Source organism: Eretmochelys imbricata, chromosome 1, assembly GCF_965152235.1.
Source record: "Eretmochelys imbricata isolate rEreImb1 chromosome 1, rEreImb1.hap1, whole genome shotgun sequence".
Classification (NCBI taxonomy): Eukaryota; Metazoa; Chordata; order Testudines; family Cheloniidae; genus Eretmochelys; species Eretmochelys imbricata.
This window is the reverse complement of record NC_135572.1, coordinates 236,903,931-236,924,526: the sequence shown is the minus strand read 5'-3', so window position 1 is coordinate 236,924,526 and position 20,596 is coordinate 236,903,931. Positions and strand designations below refer to the sequence as shown.

Genomic DNA, 20,596 nt, shown 5'->3' with positions numbered 1-20,596 from the left:
TAACTGAAACAGCCCTGGAGACTTGGCTGTAGGTGTGTGAATAGGCACCACTATAAAACGATAAATCACCTTCCAGGAAAAACAAAAAGATAAATAAAAACACCAAGCATTTCTCCTACCTTCCGGAAAACATCTTTACTAATTTTTCCATTTGGTTGCTTGTTGTAGGCAAGAAAGCTGTCTTTAATAGTTGCTTCCTGTTGTATCACACTGTCCTGGAGCCTTTCAATTACTTCATCAACAGTTCTATTCTTGGTATGCTTATTGGCCTGATCTTCAATCTGTTTCATTCTAAAATTGAAAGACCTGCGCATGAAAACAAGTCATTTGTGTTTTCTACTTTAAAACTTTTGATTCAATAATTAACTGGATTATTTTAACAATAAACAGGACAATAACACCAGAAATATTCTTTTTGTGCCTACACAAAGTTATAGTTAGCACAAATTAAGGCCCATGCAGATTCCAAGGGCCATACTGTGCAATCGGGTGTTAAGTAGAAACCTGATGTTTGTAAAAACTGATTGCATGATATTGCCACAGGCTATTTATTTTTGAAGTGGAGACCATTCACATCCAAATGTGGGAGCTGATTACCAGTTCATTTTGGATCTTCAGATTTCCCAGCCTCTGGGGAGCCACTTTTACCCATTAACATTTTTAACCACCATCATGGGACCCAATCCAATCCCCCAAAAAGTCAATGGGAGTCTTTCTGATTGACTTTAAAGAGAGATGAATCAGGCTAATGTTGTCTTACCACCTGCTGGAAAGGTGTAACAATTGGCGGCCTTTGGAAATGGCATCAGCGATATTCTGTATATCTGCCCATAGTATGTGGTCATATAACATCATGATTCACAGCTTCCCACTCCTAGTAACCCAAATAAGCCACCTCCACTATTTTTCCTTTACATGCAAAGAATGGATTAGCATATCCTTTCTCAATCCTTAAAAGAAAAATCCCCAGACATAGACTATATAACCCTCCCTTTGAAATACTACAATCTTCATCAGCAAACTATTAAAATAACTCGTGATTAAATATGCAATAACTTTTGAAGATAGAGAAGATGTACAATAAAAGTGTGTGTAATATGTCCCGGTTGCATCCATTTCACATTTGTTATGGATTTACTATTGTCCATGAAAAAGTAAGTTAACACAATTATTTTTGTTAAGTCTGAAAGCATATATTTCTGTATGAGCAAAATGCAGAATATTCAGCAGTCTAATTTTTTACAGATTTATTAAGTATATTTTAGAGTACTCCCTTAACTTGATAATAACCTTAAAATTTTAACTTCTAGCACTAAAATATTTTAATGAAACACTTTCATTAACTGCTTTTAAATAAAGTATCAGTAGTAGTTCACATAGAAAATTAACTCTAACATGTCTGAAATTCTGAAATGCATAATGGTGAAAGTAAAGATGAGTGACTTTGCTGATAAGCAAGGCTCTCTGATGATGTACTCTATAATCTTTGACAGGTTTCAGAGTAGCAGCCGTGTTAGTCTGTATTCGCAAAAAGAAAAGGAGGACTTGTGGCACCTTAGAGACTAACCAATTTATTTGAGCAATGCATCCGATGAAGTGAGCTGTAGCTCACGAAAGCTTATGCTCAAATAAATTCGTTAGTCTCCAAGGTGCCACAAGTACTCCTTTTCTTTCTATAATCTTTGCTTTTCATCTACCACCAGGACTAGAATCCAGCTCTCCTAAATTCCAGGTGTGTGCCTTTTCCACAGAGCCACACTGCTTCAAGCATGTCTTGTTATCCCCAAACCCTAGGAATGGCTCACTGTACTTAGCAGACAGGGCTGGAGAGAAGCAAGTATTGTCCCCACTAACACACAATTGAATAGCCACAATCTGAATTAACTTTCCCATAGTCCTTCCTTACTGGTGAACCCCCTTTAAGGGATGTAGCCCAGGGATTAGCAACATTTAGGGAGCCCATTGGAGTTGTGCTGTAAGTGAGTAGCTGCAGAGCCACTGAAGGCTCAGAGCCAGTGTGGAAACCAAGGATCCTGGAGATCCATGCAAGATCTCAGAAGATTCATAGTTTTTAGGCTGAACTCACATTTTTTGTGGAGAAATATACCCCACCCCATTATGGAAGATTTTACTGGCTCTTGTACAGGTATTTCCACATAGACCAAAGCTTCAAGTAACTGAAGAGAAGTTGAATCGATGATTCAAATATCCTCATAGCTTGAGTGCAAAAAGGCATGCACTAATGCTATAGACTGAGAAGCCTTGCACACAGAAGCTACAACCATCAGAATCAAATCAGTCTTGATTTGTGGAGCTCTGAGAATGCTCAACCCCAAAAGATGAAGTCTCAACGATTCCCTGGAGATTCATAGTCTATACTTTAGATGCTGTGTAGAAAAAACAAACCCCGAAAGCCTTGCATATCAGCAAAGTCACTGATGACTTGGTGGGATGTACCCCTTTTGTAACATGTGAAGTTAGCTCAGCAGTTCTTACTTGAGTCCAAAAGATTTTGATAAATAAACCATACATTTGCTCTTCTGATACAATACTTTGGAGGTCAGATTACTTAGGGATTATGCATAGATCCCGAGCTCTGCATAAGATAACACTTAGCATTTCACATATAGAGCAAATGTTCAGTCTTTTTGGAAATTTCCTTTATAATGGTATCAATATTTTTAAAATTTAATAGAGAATCATCCGTATTAATAAAGCATTGCTCAGTACCTTTCTGAAAGATCTGTTTGTCTTTTTTCTTCTCTCTGTTGACTTCCCTTTGAGATCTGTGTGCTAATACCAGTTAAGTCACCAGGTAAAACAGCAACTCCTAAACTCTCCAAAAGCATTCTGTAAAGGATCCCATCAGAAGAAATATCCTGAAATTTATGGCATAGCCTAGATAAAATAAAGAACTGAAATTAATGTGCACAGATGGGAATAAGGCACAATATGCATATTTTAAGGCAAAGATTACCAAAATAATGAACTTCCTTCCCAGAGCGAGACAGTGTGTGTCCAGTCGTTAGAGAAGGAGACTGGGGTCACTCTACCATTGACTCACGGGGTGATCTCTCTGTTTTACTCATCTGTGAAATAGGGAAACTAAGATCCAGCTCACAGAGCTCAGTTTAGCTTTATGAGACAACTCATGTCTGTAAAGCTTTTGGGGATTCTTAGATGAAAGAATGGAAGGGAATGGAAGTGCATTATACTGTGAATCTGCAGCACTCTGTTTAGTCTACAAAATCATTATTTTTCCCCATTTAGACTTTTATTTAAAAACAAAAACAAACAAACATGTGATACAAAATGACTTGTAACTTAAGATATAACACCCCCTCAAGCAAGCACCCTCCTTGTGATAAATCCACATCAAAACTTTCTTTTATTTTAATAAATCTAATCTGCTACCCTAAATCAATAACAGGAGTGGAGGGGAGGGGGCAGTGGGAGAGGATTGTGGAGAGAAAAGGGAGTCACCATGCTGTAACACCATCCAACCAGCTCCATTCAAAGAAGTTTATCCTGCACATAGAAAATGAAACTCAGACACAAACACTAAGGAACAACATCTGCCTTGGAAATGTAATCTAAAAAAGGCTTCCAAATGTCCTTTAAAATTGTCCCTTCTCTTCCTCAGTCTGAATGTCATCTCCCAGGAAGCCATCTGGGACAGGCATGCCAACCATTCTGCCTCAATAAAAGCAGCATTGTCCTCAAGTGCCTCAGGATGAGTCACATCAGTGCCAAAAGCCCAATTATAACTGAAGCCCCCAACAGCAGGAGTATCATTTAAAATCAATAAGACTGATGTGGACGAAACACTGGAATTCAGAATGTAATTTATTCTCTTCATCACCCTTGCTCAAAAACCTAGTGTAATGCAACATCCCCAAAGCATCTGAGTTAAATCCCCAGCCTGGTTATGACAACTTCGACACAGATTTGACAGTCATATGTCCAATTTGTGCATGTTTAAAGGAGTCAATTATATTTTACTTATTATTTTAAAATACTGCATCCCTAACCACTTTAGAGCTGTGAATGAACAGTGCCATCCACTGTTTCTCTGCGTAATCTTTTCCCACAATATTTTCCCAGGATGGTCTTAAATAACATATAACATATAAATCTCCATTTGAAAAATGAGTGTATTGGTGGCCTGATGTGAGTAAAAGCATCTTTTTTAAAAGAATAAGGCCCAAGTCTGGTAGAATATAAGGTGAACAGCAAATCATTTGCCAAGCAAGTTTTTATCCATGGATTTCAAATTTAATCAATCCCCATTTCTTATTTAGCCCTTAAAACAAAACAAAACAAATAAAACCAATCAAATAAGTCTTCAATAGCAATAATACCTTGTTGAATATAAAACCTGCATTCATTTTAACCTCAGAATTGAATTTCATCTTTGGAGTGATGAGATGCTCCTGGATATATATATATATCTTAGCAAAGGCCCGGATTCAGGATAGCCCTCAAGCACGTGCTTAAGTGCTGTCCTGAAAAGAGATGCTTTCCAGAACCAGGAACAAAGTGTGGGCTGAGTGAGAGTTCATACTCCATGCCTGTGTTTGCTGCACAAATATATTTAAACTATCCATAGCTAGCAAAACTGGATATCCTTAGAAAGTGGAATTTATGCAGCTTGTACAAAGGCCTCATGAATGCCCTCCACAATGGAAGTCAAACACTGTTGTCAGGTATACATTGCGTCGTGTTGTGTCAGGTCCTATCAGGTCATTGCAAAATCATCCCATCTAATGCTTCTAAAAAGTCTGATCTTGCAAAGCTCTGAGCTTTTCAGCCCCAATCCAACAAGCACATAAGCATGTGCTCAATTTAGGCCCTGTTAGCAGCCCCATCCTCTAAGTATGTAAGTAGTCCCCTTGAATGGGACTGGTACCATACTAAAACACTTTTTATGTTCATTGTTGGATCACAGTCATAGTGCTCAGCACCTTTCAGGATGAATCATTCAGGGCTTAGTCCTGTATCCACTGAAGACAATGGCAAAATATCCCTTGACTGCAATGGTGGTGGATTAGATCCTAATGATCATGTTTTTTCTGGTTTTCTTTTCTGAGCTTTCCCTCCCCAACATCTTTTTCTCACACAAGATATTGAAACTTCAAGTAGAAATCATTTTAGAATTTAAATTGGTTGTAATTCTGGACTCCACCCTAAGCACAGCTCTCTCATTGTCACAAATAATGGTTGAAAATAATGGTAAAAACATTATCTAGAGAAGTGTGTGAATGATGAGAACCAGTTATCCAATACTCAAAGGATAATTAATTGCTCACGATCAGTGATCAATGTGTATATATTATACAACACTGAGGCATAAAACTGACTGATGACAAAAAAGATATTTTTAATACAGTGTGCAGGAAATTAGGTGCCTGACTCCTATTAACCCCATGCATGGCACCCAGTTTTCTCTACAACATTCACAAAAAGGAAAACGGATACAGTGGAATTTTATCTCAGTGATCACACTTGTACTCGTTCATATTTCAAGATCAAAATTATTTTCTAAAAGCCATTTCCTATTGATGCTGTTGTGTTTGCTCCTCGCTTATACAGATCATCAGGACACTGGGTGACAAGGTTCAGGCTGGCATGGATTTCTTTGATTTTCCTATGATGTTTTGAAAGGTAGGAAAGAATCCCACATCTTTTGGAGAATCACAGGGCTGCAGATAAAGAATGTTACAGCTTGTAGGAGAGCAAATTAGAGCCAATTAGAGCCTGACTGACATGCCATGGCAATAAAATGCCTAATACAATCCTCTCCTCTTTTACAAGATATAGATTTTGATTCCATACACATATGTGATTTGGGATGTTCATTGTTTTTTAGATTGAGATGTAGTTAGCAATTGGCCAATGATCAAAATGAGAGTTGACTATGTCAGGTCCCAGTTTACAAGGGTTCTCCTAAAATCAAGGCACTCGTTGTTCATTACAACAAGATACTACTGTAGAAGGTTACAACAAGATAATATGGGCGGTTATAATCATTTCCATTTGGAAACAGTGAATACTTTTTTTAAAGATAAATTTTCCATCACACCAATTTTCACTTTGAAGAATGGGCTTGTTTTACCTTTTTAAATTATCCTTTGAACCGTACGACCCCAATCTTGCCAGTGTTTCATTAATGGAACTTCCACAGAAATAAAGAGGAGATCTGCAAGTTGATCACTTGCAGAATAGGGGTCACTGACTGGCCTGGTGGCATTTTATTTTCTCTAAAGCTTAAGGCAAATTGAAGTATCCCGGGATTCAAAACACTACTTTTTTAGAAAAATATGGAGAGAAAGTTAATAAAGTTACGTAAATTAATAGTCAGATGCCAGCAGCTTACTTTGTAAATTGTTCATCGGACAAAGAGGGACAATATATCTGTACAATTTTTCTTAGCTGATTTCTGCTAATAATGCCTGTACATTTAGGGTCACAGGTCTGCAAAGCTCTGTGGAAGTCTTTCCAATTTTCCATGATTTTATCCGAAAGAATGTCTTCCACCTAAAATGCAAGTATATCAATCATTGAAATAAGAAGTGTCCGTGAGGTTACATTGCCATATGTCAGTAATCAGATAGTAAAAATTAAATAAATCCCTTAATTACAGAAAATCAACACTTACTGAAGATAAACTCATTATTACTTACAGTATCCCAAGCTAGAACAAGAGAAGGTGACTTCTTAATTTCCTTTGTTCCATTAAGCCATTTATGAACCATCTAATTTAAAAAAAATGTTATTTGTATTAAAACTTTTTAGCACACTGTTTCCTAAATAGTGTACAATGTCAGCCAATGCATATATTCTCAAGGGTCTGTTTGAAAGTGTGGCTCTAATCTGAAAAGTGACTATGCAAAAATGGCACTTTACTACACTCATCTGCTCCTTTTGTGAATTAAAAGTCACAGCTACTGACTTTGATAACAAAACAACCTAGTACTGCTGGTTACCCTCCAAAGTAAAAGTCACTAAGACTGACAGCTGTAAGTTGGGTAGCTGTCTCTGAGGGGATAATTTGAAGACAATGGGATGGCACAGGTGAATGTGAGTGCAAAATCTGGTTCACAGAACGTAGATCAGGTTCAGTTTGTGGCACTGGCAGTTAGAATAAAAGCATCTTTTTTCTTATAAGCCGAGTTCATTTAATGCGAGAACTACTGAGTTGCAACAGACACATGGAATCTTATTTTTCCAGAGTAATTGGGGTCAATACTCAGATCCAGCTGAGCTCTGTTCAGTGCAAAATCCAAGGGGAGACAAAGGTGCCTTTATGCCATTTTCAGATGCCCCAGTCCTGGGGGCAGCGAGGAGCTGGTTTGGCTTGTTGGGGCCCAGCTTGGTTCCCAGCACTACTAGCATCTGCCTCAGAGCTGCTTTGACTTACATCTGGCTGCAAGAGTTGCCATGGGGCCATTCCCTCAGTCAGAGAATGATAGAGCACCGCAGCATTCTAGAAAACCTCCCCTTCCTCTGGGCGTGCCCCAAAGAATTCCCCTATGCCACAGAGTGGGCAGGAGAGAGTGTTACAGAGCCGGCTATGCCAGCTTTACACCACCAAGGGAATGTGTGGGTGGAGCCTTTGTATTTGGCTAGGCTGGCTTTGCAGCTGCTTTGCACCAACAGATTGGCCCAACAGAGGCCAGAATCTGGCCCACTCTTCCGAGCAGAATCACACTTCAAGTGTGAAATCCTAGCTAGCATGATTATCTCTGGTTATCAGCTGGTATCTTATCCCAGGGTGGCCATGATCCCTGTTGCTCTGTGTTTCTCTAGCCTGCCCTTCTTTGTGCTAAAATTTATTTTATTTAGAACACTAAGTAGGCAGTAGAATATCAACTCTAAAATGAACCCAAATAAGTTAACTTGAGCATCCAAATTCATTTGCGTAACGCATTAGTATTTGCACTTTGACAGTGTTTGTACTTTTCCCCTCTGACATGTCAGTTTTATAATTATCAAAATGTGTCCCAGACTCTCAGCGTGACCATTATTCAATTCAAGAATAGGTAGAAGGGACATGAACTGATGAATCAAATGTAACTATTGTTGGAGCCATCAGAACAGGATGCAGCCTATTTCAGTTCTACATCAAAGCTTTTCTCAAAGCAATACACACCATTCAAGAGTATTCAGTAGGAATCTCTTTTTGTGCATCTAGTGCATCTCTTGACACTGCCGGGTCCTTTGATTCTTTCCAACTACACTAACTACACCAGCTTAAGACAAAAACTAAATAAAGATTTATTCAGATGACACACTAATGTGAACCTAAAAGTGATCTAATAAAAATATTATGAACAGCTCCAATATAATAAAGCAGTTATGAAAACTATAGATTAGACTAGTTCTGAGTATAATTCAGCAAGCAAAAAAAGAAACTGACATACTGACTAGATATTCCGGTCAAAAGATACAGGATATAACCTCACTATATGTATGGTAGTGGTTCTAAAGGAAGATATTAAAAGATGACTACAAAACTCCAAAAATTTCTAAGTCATATTTATGAAAACACACGATCAATGGGTATTGTAAGTCTCAGAACCTATGTTTTATTATCTAGTATAAATAGATAGAGCTCTTCTGGAAAATATCTGCAAAACAGTTTTGATGATTGAAAGCTGGAAAGAGATACTTCCATCCCACACCTGCTACACACATGTACATGAACTTGCGATTACATTCCAGAGGGAGTTTCCAGAAACATGAGGTAACTGTGAAATTTGTTCTCAACCCCTGCTTCAGAGGCAAAAGAATCCAAGAGTGTGAATTATGTAGGAGTTTTACACTGCTGAAAAGCATATGCATTCACTAACTTAGATGAAGATTGTTCAGAGCTTAGGGTTTTATTAAGAATTGTCCTGACACCTTGCTATAGACATTACAAAAAAGAAAATCCTTAGAAAAGTATTGATAAACACTTACTAGAGATTCCTTTTCTTCAAACAAGTCTAAAAATTTATGGTAGCTGAGGTACCCAGTGTGTTCTGGATCAATTATCTTGATTAGGTCTTGGAAGTCCTTGTCACTTATTCGAAATAGGATGCAGTCCAAAATGCGACGAAGCTCATTTCTTGTGATCTTTCCATCTTGTTTCTAAAACAAATGTTCATGTATGTGTAAAACAGAGTGAACAAATTTACTAAAAGACAATGTCTATTTTAAACCACTGTTCTGAACCTCTAGGTCACACAACCCATAGTGACTGAAAGCTTTTACTATTGGTTAGCTTTTTGATAGTCTAATCAGTGGTTCTCAACCTATTTACTACTGTGGGCCGCATATGCAGCTCTCTGTGTGTTATGTGGGCTGCATCCACACAATATGTATACTACCTGTATGGTCCTGAAGATGTCACATGGGCCACAGCTGTGTGCTGATTGGGCTGCCAGCATCCCGCAGCCCACGGGTTGAGAACCCCCAGTTTACATAATGTGAATCTGGTGGTCTCAGTCCAGTTCCCAGTGGACAAGAGGATACACCACAAATGAGCCCTTGTTGGCAGTCACAGCAGAGGGACTAAGGTTATAGAAATTGAACGATCCTCTTACACTAAAAGTCGTACCCTAAGTTCAGGTTTGTAGTATGTTGGTGGAGCAGTATTAGGAAGCTTACGCTACAGCTGCCTGTCTGGGACCTGTTCTGTGGAGAAACAGACAAAAGTCTTTGGTCTCCAAGATTGTTAATTCAGCACCTTTCTGCAAAAATTAAATTGATGATTTATGTTATGTAAGCATATATAAACATAAACACACACATACGGAGAATTTTTTTAAATAAAAAGGATGTTTTTGTTACTTCCCACCAGCTCTGTTATCCTACAGTGACTTGATGCTACCACTGGCCCCATCCATTGCCTTGGTGAAGAAGGGGAGTCCTTTAAAGGCTATTTGTGACTGGAATGAATTCCCACACTGCTCTCAGCACAGAACATACATATACACACACCCTGGGTTAGTGTCCCAAATTCACCCCTATCAGGGGATTTCTTTTATTCTTAATATCAGAACAATAAAATACAAACTCCAACCTAAGCTTTTTTCTTGAGCTTATCTTTTCCTAGGGTTTTTTCCTCCTTGATCTCTCTGTCTTTGCACCTAGGTCTCTCTGCCTTGCCTGAGTGCTAGGCCTCTCACATGCCTGAGAGTAATGCTAAGTCTTTTATATTCCTGGGTTGGAGCTAATAGGAACCATTGGGTCTGACAGTGAGAGTGACTTAGTAGAAATAATTCCGCATTTCTATACAGAGTCCCAGCATGTGGCACTCTTCATGTGCACTTTTTAAAGCATCTTATGCAATAAACAATGGAATAGGTTTATACAACAGTACTATTATATTTGTGTTGTTACATTTAAGGCATGATTTTTGTTTCAGTCCCCATGACATATCTCCATAAGGTTTGAGGGAGAGTTTTAAATAGAGGTTAGTCTGTTTTTATCACAGTCTGTTAGATCTTAGAATTTTATATTTTTGCTTGGACTTTTATTTTATTTTTATACTTTGCTTCCCTTAAAAAAAACTGGTGGAAAAAAGAAGAAATGTAAGGAATAAATGCCTGGGAACAATAAAAAAAAAATTAATGGTAAACAGTTTCTCCAGTGATTCATTCCTGCCTAAGCACAAGACAAATATTTTGCTGCTCATAAACCTCACACCAAGAAAAATTCTGTTTCCCTTTAGTCCCCTATAGAGATCCAGGTTGGCAGTAGTAATATACAGGATGAGCAATTATTTACTTTATCAGTTGGTTTGGGAAACACTTTGAAGTTTTGTAATCAAAAGATAATGGTCTTGTGAAACTGCTTTTCTGCCATCTGAATTTTCTTTAGAGACTGTTGTCAGTGCATTAAATCATATGGAAAAGAAACTTGATAATATATCTCCCTTAGTGAATGAGTTAAGAAATTTGGTACAGGAGCTACAAAAATTAGTTCTACTTTACATAAAAATATGTACCATATCAGTGGAAGCATTTTCTCCACAAAGCTTAAACACATACTGTGGTTAAAGATATCTTGTTTTTTAGTCATTGCTTTAATAATATTGAAAAAATAATATAAATTATATTAGCCTTCAATCAGTGAACTTTTTGATTGTTTATTTGACACCTAAAATCTCTAAAATGTTTTCATTTATGAGCTAGATTGTCAGCTGGTGTAAATTAGCATAGCTCCACTGACCTCACTGGGGCTGCACTGATTTATACCAGCTGAAAATCTGTATGTATCTCTATATGTGTAACAGTTTTGGATGTTAGGGATGAAGCTGTTCCTCCTGCAACCAGAGTTCTCTTTCTGTTTTCTCAACCATCGGTATCTGTGTAAATAATTTTATTCATTGATGACCAGTACAACAAAGTGCATAAGCATGTGCTTGAGTTCATGGTTAAGTGCTTTGCTGAATCAGGGCCCTAATGCTAGTATGTGTTATTATTATCTACTGCAATGGAGGAAACTAAACTCTCTTCTTTGTAAATTGCTAGGTGAATTCTTTCTTTTGTAGTGATTGTGTGTGTATATATACAAAATCACTACAAAAGAAAGAATTCGCCTAGCAATATATACACACACAAACGAATATATACGCACACAAACATATATGTAAAAACAACGAGGAGTACTTGTGGCACCTTAGAGACTAACAAATTTATTTGGGCATAAGCTTTTGTGGGCTAAAACCCACTTCATCAGATGCATGGAGTGGAAAATACAGTAGGCAAATATATATACACAGTAGATGAAAAGATGGGAGTTGCCTTACCAAGTTGGGGGGTCAGTGCTAACAAGACAATTCCATTCAAGTGGAAGTGGGTTATTCTCAACAGCAGAATACCAAGTGAGGAAAAATCACTTTTGCAGTGGTGCAGGTGAACGAGCCCCTGATGGTGTGGCTGATGTGGTTAGGTCCTATGATGATGTTCCTTGAATAGATATGCGGACAGAGTTGACAACAAACCCAATGGGGCTTGTTCACCTGCACATCTACCAATGTGATATATGCCATCATGTGCCAGCAATGCCCCTCTGCCATGTACATTGGCCAAACCAGACAGTTTCTACGCAAAAGAATAAATGGACACAAATCAGATGTCAAGAATTATAACATTCAAAAACCAGTCAGAGAACACTTCAATCTCCCTGGACACTCAATAACAGACTTAAAAGTGGCAATTCTTCAACAACAAAGACTTCAAAAACAGACTCCAATGAGAAACTGCAGAACTGGAATTAATTTGCAAACTGGACACCATCAAATTAGGCCCGAATAAAGACTAGGAGTGCATGGGTCACTACAAAAACTAATTTCACCCTCCTGTTACTCAAACCTTCTTGTCAACTGTTTGAAATGGGCCACCCTGACTACTTTAGCCTCATTACCACTACAAAACTGATTTTTTCCTCCCTTGGTATTCTGCTGTTGAGAATAGCCCACTTCCACTTTAATTGAATTGTCTCATTAGCACTGACCCCCCACCTGGTAAGGCAACTCCCATCTTTTCATCTATTGTGTATATATACTTGCCTACTGTATTTTCCACTCCATGCATCTGATGAAGTGGGTTTTAGCCCATGAAAGCTTATGCCCAAATAAATTTGTTAGTCTCTAAGGTGCCACAAGTACTCCTCGTTGTTTTTGCTGATACAGACTAACACAGTTACCACTCTGAAACAAATGTGTGTGTGTGTGTAATTTATACTGCAGAGTGGGAAAGAGCAATTTTTATGTAATTATATTGGAAAAGAATTGTGATATATCATCTGTATAAAAATTTGTAATAAAAAATGCCAGCAGTACCTCTGAAGATATGCCCAGTGCTCATTTTGCTTGTGTCAACCAGACTGAAAGCTTTAATTTTTTCAGTCTATTATTTGCTCATCCAATCCAAAAATATAGACTGTACAATTTAAGAAGAGCAATCTGTAGCAAATCAAAGTATTAAAAAATTCCATCTGTCCACTAAAGGAATGATCACACAGCCCAGTGTATGGATCATATATATCATGACATTCCATCAAAAATGACAAGAATGCTTTTTTTAACATAGTTCAGTACATCATGAAAGCCATAGAATAGAATAGACTGACAGTTCTTTATTAAGAGTGCATTCATTCTAGAGCTAGACATAAAAAGAATGCCCAAATTCTGTGCAAAAAATCAGATTAAAATATTGCTGCAAATAAAGTGAGTGATGCAATGGAGTGATCCTGGTCAATCTCACAGGTCTGACATTATACATCTGTCAGATTATAGACCACAAACAAATTTTTTGCAAGTTCCACATTTTCTATTTATATTGTATAGCATGGTGCTGTGACAATGACTCCGTAGTTGCGGTTCTATCTTACTTTACATTATCATACTGATTTTAATCCCTTCCCTCACTTCACTAAAATACAATAATTCTGCCTATAATTTCTCATGTGTGGTCATGTGCCAAGGTGTATTTATTTATTTAAGTTTGGGAATAACTGGATAAGGCAGTTGAGAAATTTGAGAAGTTGCATATTTGCATTTGTTAAATTTTCCAAACTTCTTTGAAACATTTTCCAGAATGGCTTGGTATAGAATTTGAGTCTGCAAACAATTATGCATGTCTTTAATGTCAATTACAGTCTAATGGGTGTAATATTAAGCATGTGCATAAATCTTTGCAGGATCAGCAAGTAATTTTGGAGCTAGCTACCGTTCTTTTGAACCTATGACAACTTCAGGAGCACCCTGAGATGTTTATAAATTCCATAGGCTGTCTGGTTTCATGGGTAGCTGGAAAACACTTTAGTTTCTTTTCTTGGGCCTTGATGTCTTCAGGGGACTTCATTTAGGAGACTTCTACACACAGCTTGCACTGCTTGCCCAGAGATGCATCACATTCTATCCTTTTTAAAAGGGTTTTACAAATAAAAGTAATGCTCTTGAAAGATCCCAGACTGAATTTCTAAATTTATCCACACAACAGGAAATGCAGCAACATGGAACTCTGGAAGTCTGAGATGGACTTCTTAAGTTTGCACTTTAGCAATCCTTTAAGCAACTGGGACACAACAGACAATCAATACTAAAAACTAACATAAACAATGTGGAGATTAACAAAAACAGTACAGCAACATACTAAAATTGTTCTAACAATAGAAATGCACTACCATTTGTGGAACTTAATTGCACATAAGTTTACAAGATGAAAAAAGAACAACAAAATAAAATATAATTAACTCAACTGAAAGCTTAAAAACTATATAGAGTATATGGAATAAGTGTACGGAGAGTTTCCAACCCCAAATATAAAAAAAAATGAATGATACTAAAAAAAAAAAAAAAAAATCAAAACATTTCCACCTCTGGCTTTTCATGGGGAAGGGGACAATTTAGCCTCATGTATGTAATATTCCCCTCCTATTTATAGGACTTGATTAATAAAGAATTGAAGTAGGGTAATATAATTAATGCCAGGCAAGATGGGTGTTTGGAAAAAATAGATCTTGTCAAGTGAATTTGATATCTTTTTAATGACATTTTGATTAAGAGACAAGAATGATACAAAATTGAATATGGCACACATTAAATGGATTAAAAATTGGCTAACTAACAGGTTTTAAAGTGTAATTGTAAATAGGGAATCACTATCAAGGGTCTGTGTTTCCAGTAGGGTCCTGCGAGAAATTGGTTGCTGGCCCCAAGTTACAAAAAAATTTTTATCAATAACCTAGAAGAAAAGAAAATCATCACTGATAAGTTTGTAAATGACACAAAGATTGGGGGAGTGGTAAATTACTGATACAGAGAGATCTGAATCGCTTGGTAAACTAGGCACCAGCAAACAATGTGTTTCAATACAGCCAAATGTCAAGTCATTCATGTAGGAACAAAAAATGCAGGCCGTACAAACAAGATGGGGCTTTGCCATGAGCCCTGTGTATGGGGCAGCATGTTGTTGTGTTGCCCCCAGGAGTAGCCTAGGAAGCAGATTGTGTCTCAGCCACAATCTACCTCCCAGTTTCCTCCTTCTCTGGTGGGAACATGGCCTTGTATCTGGCATAGCATACATCCTTTGGCACGCTTTCAAAGCTGCGCTGCCTGGCATATTGTGAGGATGGATTGTTAGGAGTTGAGGGAGGGGCAAAGTCAGATTTATGACAAGAGGGTAGCAAGAGGGAAGTGGCAGCTGGATCAGGGCTTGAGTCTTGGTGAAGCACATTTGTTCCAGCACTTGCTATGAGTGTAAGTGGTCATGGCTTTTTTTATTAGGGTGGAGAACAGAAGGCAAGGGAAGGCAGCAACACCTGAAAGCAAGTGATTCATTGACGGAAGGTATAGGATGTTTGGGAGAAGGTTAGGAAACCAGATGAAGGGAAAGACTTGCTTGGCAGGAGGGTTAAGATCTGAGAGGTTGCTGGGTACTTGTCAAGAGGGTAGCTTGAGAGGTTAAAAACTCCATCAATCTCTGAATGTGTTAACTCATCCACAGAATCTCAGCATTGTAAGAGTTAAAAATAAGGTCTCTTACTGTATCAATCATGAGAAATGCCTGCTTCAGTGATGGATATGCATTTTGGATGTGTCTGTGCAGCTTTAGAAGGACACTGTCACTTGAGAAAACTTCATCCATTCCTCTGATTGGGTTTACTCTACAACAGGAAAACATGGTTGACACAATGTTCTCATCTCTCATCCTCTTACTCTTCAGGGTAGGGAGAAAATGTAAACTCATTAAGGCCAAAATCTTAGTAGGACTCAAAAATATGCTTAGACATTTATATGGATAATAAGAATATCCCCAAAAGATTACTTGAAGTAAATTTAATCAACGATTATTTCAGTGGACATAATTTCCCATCAAGTTCAAGTACACCTTGAACAAAAAAATGTAATCTCCTACTTACCTGTGTTTTTTTCTTATAGGAAGTGTCTGTCCATTTTCATATGTCACAGGGTCCTGAAATTTCTCTAAAAATTGATGCCAAGCAATTTTACCTGTGGCTTTAAATCCAAATCTGGTCAAACAAAAATGTAAGAACTGTTTTAAAAGACTTCCTTTTGTAAACACTGCTATAACTACATTTTCCAGAGAGAATTTTGGCTTGTGACAGAAATTTATGCAATCTTGTCTGAGTTTGCATAGCTTAAAATTTTACAAAAAGTATGTGGCAAATTTCAATGATAAAACAAGTTGGGCCAAATTCCCTTCTGAGTTTCACCAGTCTAACTGAAGAAAGAACTAGACCTGATCAGATGGTTCCGGTTTTATCCAAACTGAAAACCCTTAAATTTAGAAGTGTTAGAATGCATTTATAAGGCATTAACGGCCAGATTCTGTCAACTTCACTCATGTTGAGTAGTATTTTACTCTGTGAATAGTCCCTTTGAAATCAACGAGGGCTTGATTTTTCTCCCATTCAAGTCAGTGGCATAGTTCCCATTTAACTTCAATGGTGCAGGATGAAGCCCTAAGTAAGTGTGGCAAAACACGTTCCTAAATTAGATGGTGTCTTTTAAGCACTGTTACAAACTTATTTTGCAAAAATGTGATGACTCACTGCCTTACTCATTTCAGCAAACTTTTAAATATCTATTCCTGAAGCCTCTTAGAATGGTGTTATGTTGTGTTTAGAGCATGACTATCAGGGTGAGGTTTAAACAACAATAAAATGTAATAAGGAGTTAACAGGACAACAAATGGTGGAAAGACTTTTGTGGAGCTCCCACAAAAAACTCCATCCTCAGAAGTTCATTAAGTTTATCAAGCTCAGCCAGTGAAATTCCAAGTTGGAAGAATTACACCATCAAAACAATCATTCATTGGCTGATCAAAACCTGAGGGTAGAACAGTTTTTCTATGAGGTTCTTCTTAAAGCTGACTTTTTTCAAAATTAACCCACTTACAGGTGACATACACACCACAGCTCACTGGCTTGAGGGAAAGTTTATTAAAAAAACTGGGGGAAATAGTTTCATAATCATAATATTTGTCTGAAACCAATAATCACATATGAAATAACAGATAAATAATATCTTTAAATAAAGATAAATAAATAAAGATAAATAATATCTTTAAAATTAAGACCCAGACAACTGATATTTTCAACCCCTAACTGAGATCTTTCCCACATGAAATTTCTGTGGTTCTACTAAACTCAAAAGTACACTGTAGGGAACAATTCTGCATTGGAAACAAGCAAACAGATTGATCTTGGTCTGCATCATTGTCCCCGAGATCCTCACAAACAGAGGCCCTTTCCATGTGTGTGACTACCCCCTTCTTCAGCTACCTCAACAGCACCTCAGAGGGTAACTGCCATGGTGCCAGGGAGCTGGGGAGAGCACAGCATGGCTACTAGGGGCCAGAGCTGATGCAGCAGTACAGGGCATCAGCATGGATCCCTGAGGATCCACACAGTTTGTCGGCAGACTCCATTTCTGCAGAATTTCCACCCCAATTAGATGATGTAGTAGAATCATTACAAAATGATCATCACTAAGATTGTCTCCCACAAAGCCTCCTCCCTTGGGTTTTATCATGGGAGGGGATGAATAAGATCCAAGACATACTTAGCACCTGGAACTCCCACGCACCTCAATGGGAACTACACATGCTCAGCACTTCTCAGTACTGGGCTCTGCCTGACAACACCTGTCTTTTCCATCCTTAATTTTCATGGGTCAAATCCAGAAATCTTACATATGCAAAACACTCATTGAATTCACTGGGAATAAAACCTGAGTGAAGGCTTCAGGATTTTGTATTCCAAAGCAATTCTATGTTTAGTAGGAAATAGTTAGTTCTTATATAGCACTTTTCATCCACAGGTCTCAAAGTGCTTTACAAAGAAGGTAAGGGGAAGTTACTCATCTTTGAGATGTGTTACCCTAAGGGTGCTCTGTTGTAGGTGTGTCTGCGCCCCTGTACCTCTAATTGGAGATGTAGATAGCAGTGTCCATTCAGCCATTTGAGCTATCCACTACCCTCTTAGAAAGGTCTTGAAAGTATCTAAAATCATCAGCTGGTGATAGAGGAGGGGGCATCGTAGTCTCATCTGGTGATGATGAGGAAATGTTTGCCTCCATTTTGAGCCTTTCCCCCTGTCCCTCAAAAGTTTTCTCCTCTGATTCTGGGGTTCTGGACACCGAAGCTGTAGGAGAAAGTCTGGTGGACTCTCTATGAGAGACACTGGATGCTTGAGAAGTGTAGGGTCTGTATATTGCACAAGGATCCCAATATGGCCACTGGGGGGGGGAAGGGTATGCTTGGGGGCCCTGTTGATATTGGGCGCCATAAGGAGCCTGGGAGGAGTACTGTGATGCCACATCCTGCAGTTTGCTATCCCAGGCCTCACTAGAGAGCCGGGGGTGTGGTAGGGCAACGGGGAAGACTCCCGTGCCGGGCGAAGACTCAGTGAGGCGGTCCCAGTACCAAAAAGAGGAGCCTCCAGTGCATCAAGTACATGGAGGTCTCTTGAGTGCCAGAATTCCAGCAGTACCAACCGATTCGGTGCCATTGGCGGTACCAGCGGGGGAGGGGGATCTCGCCCATACCGGTCATTTTGGTGCTGGATGAGGTGTTGATGATGGTACTGATGGAGCACTGCATACTCAGCAGAATGCCTTCTCAGCAGAGTGCTTACTCCTGTCCTTGTCCCTCGGTGCCATTGACTTGGTGCCCAGGACCATTGGATACGTATGATATTGTCAATGATACCTGAGCTGAGACTGTCTTGGTGCCAATGGTACCGAGGACATCACGCATGCTGGAGATCATTTGCAGCTATCTTGGGGCTCACTGTGGGGAGTTCCCACTACCTTTTATGACAATTTATGAGAGGGGTCAGTGGTTTGTTTCTTCAACCCACAGTCTTTGGATATTGAGGGCTGTGGGGAAGACTCTGGTCTGCCAAGTGACTTGTGGTGCAGATCCAGAGAGGGTTGGAGAGCTACCTCCATGAAGATGACCTTCTGCCTGAGCTCTCTATCCTTATGGGATCTGGAACGGAGTTGCTGGCAAAGATCATACTTTTGTTGAATGTGGCCTTACCCGAGGCAGTGTGTGCACTGGAAGTGCTTGTCTGCAACGGGGATCACCTCTTTGCAAGAGAGGCACTTCCTGAAGTCTGGTGAACTGGGCATAACCTGTTGGGGGAAGGGTCCCCAACGAGGAAAAAACAGGAGGAAAAGATAAAGTTTCTCTCTCTCTTTTTTTTTTTTAGGGAGAAAAGATAAGAAAAGAGAAAAAAAATCTTACAACTAGAACTACAACTAAGTACTAGTAGGCTAACTAACTACAGAAATGCAAAATCAAAAGTAATGGCCCTCAGAGACTGCGAATAGCTCTGTCTCTAGCTAGGGGCAGCGGAGAAGAAACTGCGGCGCAGCACAACGAGCGAGAGAGCGCGCGTGTGCGGTCCTAACGGACACTGATCCGATCAGCAGCACAGGGATGTCAGCACAGCTACACTGCATCACCCACAGGGACACGACTCAAAGAAAAAGAAGAAGTTTATGTTACAGATGGGAAACTGAAGCACAGAGAGGTAAAGCAACTTGCCCAAGGTCACCCAGCAGGCCAGTGGCAGAGCTAGGAACAGAACCCAGGTCTCCAGAGTCCCAGTATAGTGTTCTATCCAGTGGACCTTATATATTAAACTAATTTTGTTTTTAAAGTGTTCATAATTTTACAGGACTTTCAGAAATTCATCTTCCATTATATCCTCTTTTAATTACCTAGAATATAAATATTATAAAAAGAGGGACATTGTTTGATGAAGATTGTAATAGCATGCGTATTGGGCAAAACCAGATGATTTATGGTCTGTTAGTCATCTAGTACAAAATGCCATATATTTAAGAGTGTTTAAGAATTTTTAAGCACCATTGCCTAGCATCTGGGATCTTTACAAAAATATTAAATCATGGAAATCAGACACTAAGCTAACCAAAAAGGATAGCTTAAAACTACAATCACTGTTGTCAGGACCAGGAAATATCGGCAACCAAATTGCCCTGACTCTTTCAAACAGATATTAAGTTCACTGAAAGCCTGACCAAGTAAGCATGGTTTCCATCATGACTTAAGTGAAGGCTGCCAAATGGGGGTCTGGCATCTCACAAGAGGAGCAAGTTGCATAAGAGAAGGCCTCACATTGGGAAACTGCTCACTCTAGTCATGGAACGTTTGGTTTTTGGAACAGACAACAAGAGTATCCTTCACTCATACTTCTCCGCCTGTCAAGGAACATGCATGGCAAAGACCCAAAATAAACCTAAGACAAAAAAATATTACTCATGCAGGAAAGTTAAAATGTGGTGGGATTCCTTTGTTCAGCATAAATAGCTCTGCCTGTAATCTTGGTTCCATTCATTTTTATTTCTGATGCAAAGGAGTTTCAAAAGGAAAAATGATGGGACACCGAATTTGTGTGAAATGGAGAGAATTTGGGACTAACATTACTGATATCCTTTGAAATTAAGTAAATATGAATGGTGTATCTACAATATATTTGATCTGGCTTCAAGGGGACATATTGTGAGAGATGAGTTCTTAGGTAACAGGGTCCTTTACTGTTCAGGGGT

At 38.8% G+C, this 20,596-nt stretch overlaps 1 protein-coding gene across 1 annotated transcript in view; it reads right to left on the bottom strand.

Moving 5' to 3' along the window:
* The window catches only part of EFCAB6 (EF-hand calcium binding domain 6), a 135,556-nt gene that overhangs the window by 60,747 nt on the left and 54,213 nt on the right, over positions 1–20,596 (bottom strand). The window contains exons 9-15 of the mRNA XM_077807448.1: positions 15,916–16,026; positions 15,540–15,660; positions 8,962–9,132; positions 6,684–6,755; positions 6,377–6,537; positions 2,731–2,898; positions 120–291 (exon numbers count right to left, since the gene is read on the bottom strand). Of these exons, the coding sequence (XP_077663574.1) occupies positions 120–291; positions 2,731–2,898; positions 6,377–6,537; positions 6,684–6,755; positions 8,962–9,132; positions 15,540–15,660; positions 15,916–16,026 (976 nt within the window). The remainder of the gene's footprint in view (positions 1–119; positions 292–2,730; positions 2,899–6,376; positions 6,538–6,683; positions 6,756–8,961; positions 9,133–15,539; positions 15,661–15,915; positions 16,027–20,596) is intronic.